This window comes from Natrix helvetica (assembly GCF_964273705.1).
Source record: "Natrix helvetica genome assembly, chromosome: 2".
Lineage (NCBI taxonomy): Eukaryota > Metazoa > Chordata > Lepidosauria > Squamata > Natricidae > Natrix > Natrix helvetica.
Window position 1 is genome coordinate 104,373,521 of NC_138552.1, and position 13,977 is coordinate 104,387,497.

A 13,977-nucleotide genomic window follows, 5' to 3' on the forward strand; every position below is an offset into this window, starting at 1 on the left:
TTTTCCTGTGCAGGATATCAATTTGGGTAGGTCTATGAAATCTCTGATATCATTACTCAGCTTCTGTTCCACTGATTTTGTATAAGAAAAGAGAGCTTCTTCTAAGCATATCCTTTTGTTCAACTAGATCAGGGGTGTCAAACTCGAGGTGTCACATCATCACATGACGTATCACAACTTTTCCCCTTTCACTAAACCGGGGTTGGCCGTGGCCAGCAGGTGACGCATCTGACCCCCAGGCCATGAGTTTGACACCCCTGAACTAGATCATCACTGGTCATAAGATTTTTTTTTAAATGGATAAAATGAGTAGTTCTTGGAGTGAAGAGAATTTCATGGCAACATAAATAATTGAAGTCAATCTATTCCCCTAACATTTATAAACTTCATTCTATCGTAGAGGTGTGTATATACCATAGGGAAAAATGTTAAAGCATAGAAACACTAATCCTTTCTTTGTTTGCCAGGATGAAAATCCACAGTACTAATACACTTAACTTATTCTTAGTGATATTATGTCAGTTCCAGTTGAGGAACTTTAGGAGTCTTGAAATTTTACTTATAAATAGCTCATGACATGATATAACCCTGACCTTTGTCAACCTCTCATCTTGTAACTTTATGAAAACTGCTTTATTAAGATTTGAGAAACTCAAGTTATTCCTTTTTGAAAAGGAAAAATAACCCCAAATTCTACCTTGGGAGATAATACCTTTACTTCATTGTGTATAAGCGTTTCTTTCCCATGTACAGTGGTGCTTTGGTATTTGTCATTAATTGGTTCCGGGAAGCACGACAGAAAAACTAAAAATGACAAGTCCCAAACAAACCATGTGACTTACCACATGACCCTTCGTTTCAGCCTAAAAGAACTTCCTGTCTGTCCCTTCTGATATGTCAGTGACCTTCCACTGCTGACTTCCTGTCCACCCTTTATGGTCATCCCCCTCTTCCTTTTGCAGCCACCTTCCTGGCATGGCCAACTTCCTGTCCATTCTCCGTGGCTGTCCCCCTTTTCCATCACATCAAATTAGGTACCAAAGAAACAACAAATATACTTGGACAACATTTTTGAGTCAAAATGTTGGCTTAAAATTTGACTCAAAGTACCAAATTTGATGAGCTTTGAAGCAGTCAAGTACCAAAGTACCACTGTATATAAGATTTTGGTCATTTGGAATTTCTTCTTTTATATTGAGATGAACTTAAAGTCAAAAACCATATTGTTGGTTGTGATTAGAAATAAACATTATATTCAATAGTTAAAAAGGTGGTAATTCTTCCTATCATTTGGTCATAGGTTCATTACCAAATGCTCACCTGACTGTCAGAATAGTTTTTTTTCTAGAAAGAACATCAGCCCCAGAAATGGCCAGTTAATGTTAACCTGGTTTAGAGTTGTTTTAAAGCTTACTGAAGTTTTAGAATCAGTGCACCATTACCAGAACACATTTTTCCAATGTATTTTAAGATCATCCTTTGTTCCATGTATTTGACTTATGCTAAACCACTCTATAGTAACACAAAGAAGTTATTTACATTGGTGCTTTGCTGTTTGAGTAGAACGTTTGTTTTTCTTTTGTCTTTAATGCCCACTCACTGAATTAAGACCCAATTTGTGCTGTCCAAGCTGGAACTACATGTTGTATTACAATGCACACATTAAAGAGATACTCCATAGGGAATTGTTCAACATTAGAAATGTTCCTATTCCCCAACATGGCTAAAGGAACTAGATATAGCTTGTCAGTCCAAAGCAAGAAAACTGCATGTTAGACATGGCTACTGCATTTCACAAACTGCAAGAAATGTGAGCAAAACTAATTCTTTGTTTGCCCTGTGCTTTTTAATGGGAAATTCAATTAAGATCTCTAAAGAAATCCATTAATTAAAAACAGTGAAGTAATAAGCTGTTCACCTAGCTGAAAGAATAATATTCTAATCATTGTGTGGGCTGGTTGGACAATTTCTCTTATCGTTCCTTATAGCTTGATTTCAGTAGTTGCACTCTAGATGATTCCAGTGGTGTCATCTGACGTGATGTGGTGAATGTGCTTCTTGGTTTGTTTTGTCAGTGACGGTCATAAGCAGCAGCAGCTGCAGGGGGTGCGGCTCCACGGGCTGCAGCACTGTAATAGTAAGGAGAACCTAGAACAAGGAAAGATAGCATTGTGTAAACATGTTTCAGGTGTAATTTCTATTAAGCAAATCAAATTGTTTGAAAACAGAAACAGAAAAGATGATCTGAAACCTTCACTGGGTCTTATGCAGACCCCTGAAATGACATAGTAAATTTAGCAAGTCTTACACAGTTGGGGTATCTTCAGAGGTGGGCAGCACATAAATTAACAACTGGTTCACCCAGTACCAAAAATGTGACCACACGCACATGTGTGCAGCTTCAAAAACACAGCTAAATAGGACAGCATAGTAGCGGAATTGGTGGGTGGGGCCACCACAGATCGTAACTTCTGGTTCCCCCAAACTGCTCAGAACTGGCAGCCGCCCAGCACTGGGCATCTTAGTTATATTATACCTGGTTGAATTTATGTTTTACTGACAAAGAAATAAAGGGAGACTGGCATAGATCTATTTCAAGCTATTTAGCTCTCATTAGCCATACATACCCTTCTGGGATTCAAACCCAGGCTACTTGCATATTAGGTAGATGTATTAACCTCTAAGCCACGGGCTCTCCTCCTTTGTTGGCTATACCAGGGGAAAGATTGTTTTTTGTCAAGGCAACCTGGTCTACTCAATTATGGGATGGAGCGTACTGTTTCTGTTTTTGCCTTTCAGCCTCAATCCAGCAGCCTTCACAAACTATAAACCTTCAAACTTTTTTTAGTTTGGCAAGGACAACAAATAGTTTGTCGCAAAAGCGACTGCTTGTGAAGGCTCCTGGATTGGGGCTGAAAGGTGAAAACAGAAACCATATGCTTCGTCCCATAATTGGGTAGACCAGGTTGCCCCGACAAAAAACAATTATACCAGGTTACTACAGAAAACTCATGCAACTGTTTTTTTTTCTTTTTACGTCCCTATTTCCTATTCGAGGTAAAGTTGGGACATTGGATGGAGCTGAGCATTTACTGGTCATCAGATGCATCAGATGCTAAAATGACCATTTGAAAAAGTTATGGTGTATCAAATTCCTAAAATCCACCATAAATTATCTGAGTGTGCTGTGATATTTGCATAGTCTCATCTCTTATTGGAATGAAATAAAATGCATTGTTTCTTTAGATAACACAATCTACATAATTAATATTGTTTCTGCCCTCACAAATTACATGATTTCCTTCTTCTATATACAGCCCTTTCAATCAGTAAATCCAGTAAATCAATTTTCTGCCAAAAAACAAAAATCCATAAAGAGTTCCTAGGTTTCTTTATAAAAGTACTTATTGCTCTTTCCCTATTCAAACAAACCAATTTAGCTATTTCTGCAAATTCTATCTTCTTCATGATCCACTCTTCCATTATGGGTATTTTGCATGTGTCAAAATTGTTATTTTGCTAATGTTGGCATGTAAAAAAAGAAAATCCAAGGCTAAAATTTCTGAGCATTTTGCTAAAAAAGTTCCAATAGTTATCCAGCACAGAAAGTAGCTATAAAACAACTACTGGTAATTGATGAAACACAGCAGGACATAACTTGGGAGCCAGGAAATCAGAGATAAGATATTTCTATGTATGAAAGTAGTACCTGAGAAAGTTTTAGTAGAACCCTTACATTCCTTTTTCCATATACTATGAGATTTTACTGCGATACAAAATTTAAACATAACATCTCTTTGTCAAATTGCAGCCTTACCTAGGTTGCGCCTCTTTGAGCTACAAACTGTTTCTCGGGAACAGATAATCCACACCCGAGATAGATCATACACAGTGTATTAAATTCTTTTTTTTAAAAAAAAAAAGCACTCAAACTCTTTCAAAGCCTTGTTTTCACATAAAATTGTATACACCTTCTCCATGCTGGAAAAGTAATGAAATTCCTAACAGCAAAACCATTCCTGTCATAGAAAACGCTGCTGACAGCATTAAAGGAGAAGAAACAGGGAGAAATCAATAGAGTAGTGACAGATATCATGAAGAAGTCACAAAGTTCAATACATGTGTAAGGGGCCAATATTTCAAACAGATGAGCCTGTGAAAATAGACTGGCAGTATTGCACAATATTGATGAAAAAGATTTTCTACATCCTGTTTCAAGAGAGCCAACTGGTATTTTGGGAAGATGGAGGAGGAAGGGGAAAGGGGATAGCTTGGCTTTCCTTAGATGCCTTTCTTGATACAACAAGGGCAAGGAGAAAAGTTCTGTAATAAATGGATCTTAACTCATATTCTGAGGCTTGTTTAGATCAGCTATAATCTTAGCAACCAATACAATAGCAGCCTTAACCAAGTGCTTCCCAGATGAGTTGAATTGCAGCTCCTGTAATTGGCTTATGCTGAATGAGGGATTACGAAAGATGGTTTAAGATAACATTGGGGTAGAGAGCCATAGAGCAGTAGAATAACCTTGCTATTGTTGCTGCAGGGCAAGCAGTTCCTATGGCAACTTAAATTTAGAATTGCATTGTAAGTTTTTATTACTAATGCTCTCTAATTTCATCCATTTAACAATTGCATTGAAATAGGTTGCTAATTCTTAGCACATGTGCATATATGAAAGAGCCAGTGTGGTCAAGTGGATTAAGATGGTGGACTAGGAAAAAGAAGACCAAGTTCTAGTCCTCCCTTAGGCATAGAACCTGACTGGGTGACTTTGAGCTGGCCATTCTCTTCTGGCCCAAGACTGGGAAGCTGAAAAAAAACATGAAAGTGAAATGCAAATGAAGCATCGTGGATTTATAACCTTCAATGAAGAACCTTCATCCTGCAGTTGTGTGTGTATGTGAAAAAAGAAAGCAAGATTGTTTTAAAGAATGAGCATTTTCTATCAACTACTGGGAGGTCATTGTGGCCATGGAAGAATTGCTTTTGAATTCCAGAACTGCAAAGAATCAAATTTACCAATTAATGATCCTCATATGTAAATCCCAACTGTTTTTCTGTGTATGCATGCAGGCCTTTGTGTTTGTTTTTGATTCCTGGCAATTTCCTAGACAAGTTTTCCCAGCAGGGTTTTACAGAAATAGCTTGCTATTGTCTCTTTTGTAGGGCTAAAAGAGAGTGACTGGTCCAAAGTCACCTTTCTGGTTTTGTGCCTAAGGCAGGATTAGAAGTCAGGACAAGAATGGATGCCTTGACCATTGCACCAAACTGGCTCTCAACTTTTGTGAGGGCAACACAAAAGCCTAGTGCTATGCAACTGCAGGGAAATCTGTGTATTTCCTGTGGTATGCAATTTTCCAATGCACTGTCCATCATGTATTAAGGTTTATGCATTCACTCATTAACCAAAGAACATAATAGAGTAACCATCTGATAATAATTCAATTTCCATTCTCCAATTTTTAAACTAGACAATACTCATATTCAATTAAAGGTCATCAACTGATATCAGATCAAATGCACAATGGTAAACTAGTTTTCAGAAATGTATAGATATTTTCCCAATTACTAGAATATATTTGATTGTATTTAGCTTTTGCCTTCCTACTTGACTCCCTCAGCTTCTATACCCATAATTATTCATATGAATCCATATTATGCAAATTACTCTAGACAAAACCCTATATTAAACAAAGAAAGAAAACTATTAATTATATTGACGATATTAAAAACTTGGTTTTAAAAAGTAGAACTTCCTTCAAGAGTTTACAACTTTTTTCTTCTTCTTCAAGCTCATTTTCTGATCCATTTTTACTTCATGATGCTTATAAAATAATCTGGCTGTTAACATATAATTTTTCTCTGTAGCTCCCTGGCAGCATTTTATATATCTGCTGAGTTGGACTTTTCCCCCCCATTCACATTTCTGTGCTGAAATCAAAAGGGTCTGTATTTAAAGTGAAAAATGAAAACATCACATTCCAAAACATTCACTCTTTTGCCCTGTCATTACACTCTCCTCTAGAATAAATTTGTCCTTTCTTCTGTCATTTTTCCTTTCCAATTCATATTATCATCAATTTATTTCTTGACACAGTCATTTCTGACTTCTACTTGTTCCCTAATCCTTTCATAGAAGCCCATAGAAGTACTGATTCTAATCCTAACTGACTGATTCCATACCTTTTCACCTCATATGAAATCATGCCAATATTGTCAGCCTTATGACACTGTCCTCTATAACAACAACTCTCTCTATAAATATATCTATAGCTCAGGTGTAGCCAAAAGGGAGCCCTGTCAGCCTTACTTACAATTCACAATGTGCACAAATCACATCAGCACAGAAGAGAGAACAGTGCATCAAATGAGATCCGCTATGATCAACATCAAGTCGAAAGTAATGAGTTAAAATGTTAAAGAAGTTATTACAACAAACCAGCATGAAATTGAATCATTTTTCTTCATTAGACTGGGTTGCTATTATCCACTTTTAACATGTTTGTATTAAGTAGACTTTAAACATGTAAGCTCGCCAGGCTTCAGTGGCTGAAACCTCTTGGGGTTGCGAGTGTGTGCATTCATACAAACTAGGGCAGCCATTATGACTTCGATGCTTGAGCTCCAAATACAGTTTTCATAAAGATTTCTAAATGGACATTGTGTCAGCGTTCAATTATAAGAAGGTAGAAATAAGAAAACAGTAAAGTGATGTATTCTCTCACTCTTTGCCTCTTCTTACAGAAGAGAGTGTACACTGTACAGAGGAAACAAAGCACAGAAACAGAAGAGGAAGCTAAAAGACCTATATGGTTTCAATAACAACATATTTTTAAGCTACATTCATTACCTTGACTATGAGCAATAGATCTGATTATATCCAACAAAGTTACAGCAGAAGTCCTATGAGAGGCAGTGTCAACTGGGTCTCGCTTTACTGGAATCTAAAGGGTATGAGCCTCTAAGTTATGACACATGGCAGATGTCAGTCAGGTCATTTAAGAAACCACAGGAAGGCGCTCATATACCATTATGATAAGTTACTGCAGTACCTGAATATTGCCCCCCCCCCCAAAAAAAAACCCTCCTAGGCCAAGATTATTGGCATCAGTACAATGATTTATGTCATCTTTAGATTTTCTTATCATTAATGTGCTCATCAGATGAAATTTCAAATAGTGTGAAAAGCAAATCCATCTCAGAATTCTGATTGTTTGGTTTGATCCATCTTTCAGCTTACTACAGGTTTTATGCAGGCTGGGAAATAAGGGTGTTGTTAGAATCTATCATAAAGCTGAAAAACTGATTGGAACATAGAAAGATCTATTAAAGTACCTCTAAGCTATAGAACAAATGTTCCCTAGGAAAGGAAAAGCAGAATGCCTCATAATGGAAGAGGTCACAAATTACCGGTACAGCAAGGATGATCAAAAAATAAAAGATATATTACTATAACATTTGCACTAAAATTTATCTTGTTAAAGAAAGACATTTAATTAAAAAATCAAATGAAATTGAATTCTTTAATCAACAATCATTGTTAACAAAGATTGCAAACAACTTTTAAAATATTTGTCCTGATTTGTTTTTCTTTATATTATTCTTATTTGCTAATGGTAAAATAAAAATGAGCAGAAATCATTATTCATATGAAGTATGAAAAGATATTTTAGTCTACTTCCACCCCATCATTTCTACTCCTCCATCTCTTTTTTTATTTGTTTTGTAATTTATTCCTGATTTGCCAATTTAGCAATAGCACTTAGACTTATATACCGCTTTACAGTGCTTTACAGCCCTCTCTAAGCAATTTACAGAGTTAGCCTATTGTCCCCAACAATCTGGGCCCTCATTTTACCCATCTCAGAAGGCTGGAAGGCCAAGTCAACCTTGAGCCTGGTGACATTTGAACTGCCAAATTGCAGGCAGCTGGCAGTCAGGAGAAGTAGCCTGCACTACTACATCCTAATCGCTGTGCCACCATGGCTCATTTCTTCAATTCCTGATCTCAAAACCACCTAGAAACTCATTGATGATCTCTCCAGGTTGTTTACTTGGACAATAGCTGCATTCAATCCAACATAACTATTCAAGTTATTGCTCATCCTTTATCCTACTCTATCTAAAAAATACAAGCTAGAATAAAGACAAAATGGTTCCTCTTCTGAATATAGAGGTAGTCCTCGACTTACAACTACAATTGAGCCCCGCATTTCTGATGCTAAATGAGACAGATTTTTGTTAAATTTTCAATGCTCCATTTAACAACCTTTCTTGCCACAGTTGTTAAGCGAATTACTGCACTTGTTAAATTAGTAACATGGTTGTTAAGTGAATCTGGCTTCCCCATTGACTTGGCTTGTCAGAAGGTTGCAAAAGATGGTCACATTATCCCAGGACACTGTCATGAGTCAGTTGTCAAGCATTGGAATTTGGGGGGAGATGATAGAATGGTCGTAAATGTTAAACACAGTCATAAGTCATTTTTTTAAATGCCATTGTAACTTTGAACAATCTCTAAACACACTGTTGCAAATTGAAGACTACCTGTAGTCAAAATCATGAGTGATCCTAGATTCAGAAACTGAGCCAATTGGAAGCTGATACTTGAATTCCCCTAAGCAATAAGATTTCTTTACCAACTGAATATATTTGTCTTCTTTATTTGTATATCACCCGCCCTCCAACAAGATTCTGGTGGCAAGTGCATATTCTATTTATTAAACAATTAAAAATTGGGACATGAATCCAGAAAACTATCCAGGAAATGCTATGGGGATGCACTGCCTTGGACTTGATTTGGAAGATGCAGTTAGAAGTGGTCTGTCCCTTCATGGAAACGACATGGTTGCTTTAATGAGTTGCCTTTTGGAAAATAATTTTTGGGACATCCATGACCTGGATGACCAAGAATGTCCATAGACACATTTTGCCTGACACCAGCATGCTGACAGCTTCTGCACTTTGTCTATAAGGTTTCTTCCCTAAATCATTCAATAATAAAAAGCAAATTTTACTAGCAAACATCCAATTCAGAGAAAACATAAGTTTTAACCAATATCCAACTGCAGCTGAAAACCCCAAGAAAAGTTTTCCTTAGATCTTATAATATTGAAGCTTGAAACCATCAGTTTCCACCCTATTTCAAACATGAGAGAAATTTGCATAGCTCACACTGAGTACCACTGCTTTCCCAAATCAATGTAAATAATAATTTACCATATTATATCATAACAATTTGCAATAATATACTTCCTTATTTCTGACAACTCAAAGTGGTACGTACAGGGATTGTCTTCTAATATTATCCCAAAAAGCAATCTGACTAAATCCAATCCTAATCTTCCACATTAGCTCCCTTGCTTGAACAGTGATAAACTTATAAATACGATGCTTCTTAATTTCCTTGCATCAGCCTTATCCACTTTAACAACAACATTAGATTCTATCTCGCATGTAACTGGGGGCAGTTTGGCTGGCAAGCAAAACAAGGAGAATCTATTCAGTGACTTACAGAATGGATCAAAACAGATTAGTTATGGATGACTATTAAGTGATCATGGCTTTGGTGAACTGATGTTTGTACTCTGTTTCCCCAAAAATAAAATCTCCCCAGATAATAAGCCCAATCAGGATTTTGAGTGCATGCAGTAAAATAAGCCCTCCCCCTGAAAATAAGCCCTCCTCGAAAATATTTAAATGCATGTGCAGCCGGTCCCTGCCATTTCCTCTGATTGGTTGCCACACAAACAACACGAGGTAAGGTGAGGCCGGAGGGGGCTGAAAGGGAGGGGGAGCATGCCCCATGCACCCCATATGCCCTTACCTAAGAGCTGCTCCCACAACCAGAGCAACTGCACTCCTTCTGTCATGCTAATGGCTGCCGCAAAAAGAGCGGTGATGCGCAACGCAGCAGCAGCAATGCTCGCCGCCTCCTGCACCTCAAAAATAACAAGACCTCCCTGAAAATAAGGCCAGGCATTTATTTCAGAGAAAACAGTAAATACAAAGCATACATCTTGTATGCTTTTTTAAGGAGTATTCAACTTTTTTTCCCTTCTTTTATAATTTCGCGTATTAAAATCTTCTTTTGCTATTGTTGTTTTAGTTAATTAATTTTAAAAGCTCTTCAAAATACTGCACAGAACAAACTTCAATATTAATAACCGACTGGGGTTTGTATTTCATATACTACCCAAACTCTCAGAAATACTGCATTTCAGGACAAAAAGACCCAATGAAATAGATGGCTTTAGGAGAAAGTTTTAAACATTTCTTGTTATATTGTCTTTTGTCCAGAAATTGATTATTTCCAATAAAACTGGGAAATGCCCCATAGATGTAGTAAATCCAACAGACGTAGCTCAGAAAAAAAAAAACCTCATATTTCCAGAACAGGAAATATAGTCAAGGAAACGTATGAAGGATATCTGGCTAGAGAAGCTGATTTGTTCAGATAAGATATGTTGTTGAATGTATTTCAATTATTGCATCCAATTAAAAACTATTTGAAGTTTTTTTTTCCTTAAAAAAACATTGTATAGTGGTTAACTAATTATAAACAGTACTCATTGTATTCATTGCTAGTGCAGGACAGACTTTGATATTAGCGATGTGCAGACAGCTTTATATCAGATTAGGGTGATAAAAATGATACCTATACTAGGATCCAAATTGAGTCAGTTTAATCTACATGTCAGGAAGCTACTACTGTATTTCACGGCATTGCATAGGTAGTGAAACACTTCTTGATGATCAGTAAGGAGTAACAAACAAGTAACAAACAAGGAAATAAGTACTTGTATCTGTGGGAACCAGTCCCAAGCGGTACCCTCCATGCTTTTTGTAAGTAGCTATAGTCCATTTTATGTCAAGCTAGTTGGCCTTGAGTTGAGTATGTGCTGAAATAATATTAGAAAACAGCTTCTGATTTAAGCTGCACCAGACCCTTAGTTACAGCACAGTAAATGGCAATTTTGTACTGTAAAAAGCAGTGTGACACAGAATGCTATAACCCATCAATTCCTCCCAAAGGATTTGTTTAAGGGCAAGAAATGTGATGGGTAGATCTTAGGTGGCTCAATTACTTAGGGACTCAATTACTTAAAACAAAGAAACTGAATTTTAAAAAATGACAAAAATTCAAAATTATTTCTCTGCTAGAGGTCACACATAACAACCTTGCCATCCATAAATCTGAAAGTCTCTAAGGCACAATATCTCTCTGCTAGAGAAGTGACAATTAATTGGTATTTTACTTACCTCATTCACATAGATTATGCAGGAGAATTCTAATCACCATGTGCTACACACATGTAAGGTCAAATTGGGCCAGATTTTGACAGTGGCGTAAAATGGATGTTGCTTATCCTCCTTATTAAAGGAGGGTGAGGGTGAGTTACTTAGGGACTTCCAAGGGTCTGTAAGGCAGGTTTTTTCAGAATCATTTGGATTCTGTCTTATTGCAAAATTACATGCGCCAAAATCTCCCCTATGTGTCTGGATACTAAACATCTAATAAAGAACAAATGGGGGATGGGGCAGTTTAAAGAGGAAAGAAGAGATCCTGAAGAAAGACTATTCATTTGTAAACATAAGTTATGCTGTTCTCTTCTCCTGAAACAGCATCATCTTTACTGAAACCCAAAAGATCAAAGGAGCCATATATTCAGCCAGCAGTATGATGAAACATATGCAAAAGAAATATAATTTCTTCTACATTAAATTAAAAATTGGGACATGAATCCAGAAAACTAGCCAGGAAACGCTATGGGGATGCACTGCCTTGGACTTGATTTGGAAGATGCAGTTAGAAGTGGTCTTCCCTTCATGGAAACGACATGGTTGCTTTAATGAGTTGCAGACAGGCTCAGCATTCACCCTTCCAAACATTTTAATGCATTTCTTCAAATTAATTCCAAATCACAGTGGAGCCTTAATAAAGCCTGCAGGCATAACACGAATAAAGCCAATAGCTTGGGGGAGTTAAATGTAATGTGGGAATGGATTCAACTTCCCATAGGCTACATTTCTTTTATACCCCTGCCAGTTATGGCTAAATTTATTACACGGGGCTTTGCGCTATTTTATAGCCTGTGTGCCAAAAGAAAAAGGGGAAACAATTATATACAGCAGGAACAGAGATCGCTTTTTCAAACTCCTTTCATCTCTGAATAACCATGGCAGACTGAGAGTGAGCCACAGAAAATCTTGGCAAATGCCATCTGAGATGCTGGTTGTGATGTCGGAATATGAATATCTTAATTATGGTTTGTTGAAAGAAAGTAATTGTATATCCAGTTGCCCGTTCCTATCTCTCATATTTACATTAAACAACAAGAATTACTTGAAAGTGAATTCAACTAAAAACAAAGAGACTTCAGGTTAAAATTTAAGCATGAAAGAGTTGTAAATTAATCAGTTCTGGTCTATGTAATTTGGTGATTAAACATTGCACTTACTGTTAGACATTGCTATTTAGCTATAGAGAAGGCATTTCAGAATGTTTCAAAACAACTTATTATTATATCCAGTCCTATGATTCTATGTTCTATTATTATCAGAAGCATCATTATTAAAATTTTATGCATAGTTGTAACTACAGGCACAAGAACATAAAATTTAAAATATATATCAATATCACAGACTTATATATCTCTTCACAGTGCTTTACAGCCCTTTCTAAGCATTTTACAGAGTCAGCATATTGCCCCCAACAACCTGCATCTTCATTTTACCAATCTTGGAAGGCTGGAAGACTGAGTCAACCTTCAGGCAATCAGGATCGAACTCCTGGCAGTGGGCAGTGAGTTAGCCTGCAATACTGCATTTTAACCACTGCGCCGCCACCGCTCTTCTCTTATAAAAGTCTAACAGGTGATGGTTTCCCAGAAGCATACAGCATGGATTGTGTTATGTTATGTGGTCATAAGGTCCTCAAGAGTACATTGGGCAGGGCACATGGGGACACATTATTGCTCTCCTGAATTTTGGATTAAACTGTGGCTTTAATGGCATGAGAACAAACTTACCTAACAATCCAGGGTTAGGAAATCTCCAGGAATCATTGTATGTTGAATATTGTGGGTGACTGTACGGACTTCCAGAAAACTCACTCCCTGAAATAGAGAGAAAGGAAAGAGCTCAATAAAGATCAAGTAAAATAGCAGAGATGGTTAAAAGTCATCTGAATTCTAACAATGACTTAATGCAGTGAATGAAAAGAAAGACGGTTATTGGTCGTGACATGTTGTCTACTATTACAGTCTGGATACTTCTGGTTTTATGCTGCAATTTCCCTTAGATTCTTTACTCATGTTACTATATCCTTATTCTTGCTACTGTTCTTCACATTTTAAATCATTTTATCATTGTCATACCCCTAATAGTATTGAAATTGAAAGGCAGGCTTAAATAATTAATTATTGTGATTGTGATTAGTCACACAGGCAGTCAGATGGTCAGACTGGATTTGGCACTTTTATCCACCTATCAACTCATTCCCAAAGACCTGGAGAGGCAAATGTTGCTTGATAGTGTTAAGAGGATTGTTAGATATTAGCATATATCGTGGCAAGTCTCCCCTCTGGTCCGCTGCTACAGCGGGAAACAGGTATCGTTCTGATTGGTCGAGGGGCGTACCCGATCCCTATAAAAGGGGAACCCTCCGACCACAGAGCAAGCTGGATCACTACTACTACTAATAAAGGGCTGTTAAGTCACTTCGTGTCCGCAGTCTGTCTCTCGTTGCCCAGATCTAACATTGGCGACGAAGGTGGGATCGAGAGGCAGATAGGACGAAGAACGCTACCTCCAGAATCTCCGGATTTGATCCAGCCCAGGAATTCGGCAGAAATTCCGGCAGCCATCTCAGATCACCGCAGCGCGGCAAATTCAAACAGAGAAGATGGCGATGCATGCTCCCCCCGCTCCTTTCGACCCAGCAAACGACGAATGGGAAGCCTTCATGATTCG

The 13,977-nt window shown here is 37.4% G+C and overlaps 1 protein-coding gene across 2 annotated transcripts in view; it reads right to left on the reverse strand.

Annotated features, from left to right (window-relative positions):
• Window positions 1-1,108: 1,108 nt before the first annotated feature.
• Window positions 1,109-13,977, reverse strand: part of PAX5 (paired box 5) — a 227,668-nt gene continuing 214,799 nt past the window's right edge. For both annotated transcript variants that reach the window (XM_081943990.1, XM_081943991.1), the window contains 2 exons: window positions 13,035-13,121; window positions 1,109-2,148 (listed from right to left, as the gene is read on the reverse strand). In XM_081943990.1, the coding sequence (XP_081800116.1) occupies window positions 2,072-2,148; window positions 13,035-13,121 (164 nt within the window). In that variant the 3' untranslated portion in view covers window positions 1,109-2,071. The remainder of the gene's footprint in view (window positions 2,149-13,034; window positions 13,122-13,977) is intronic.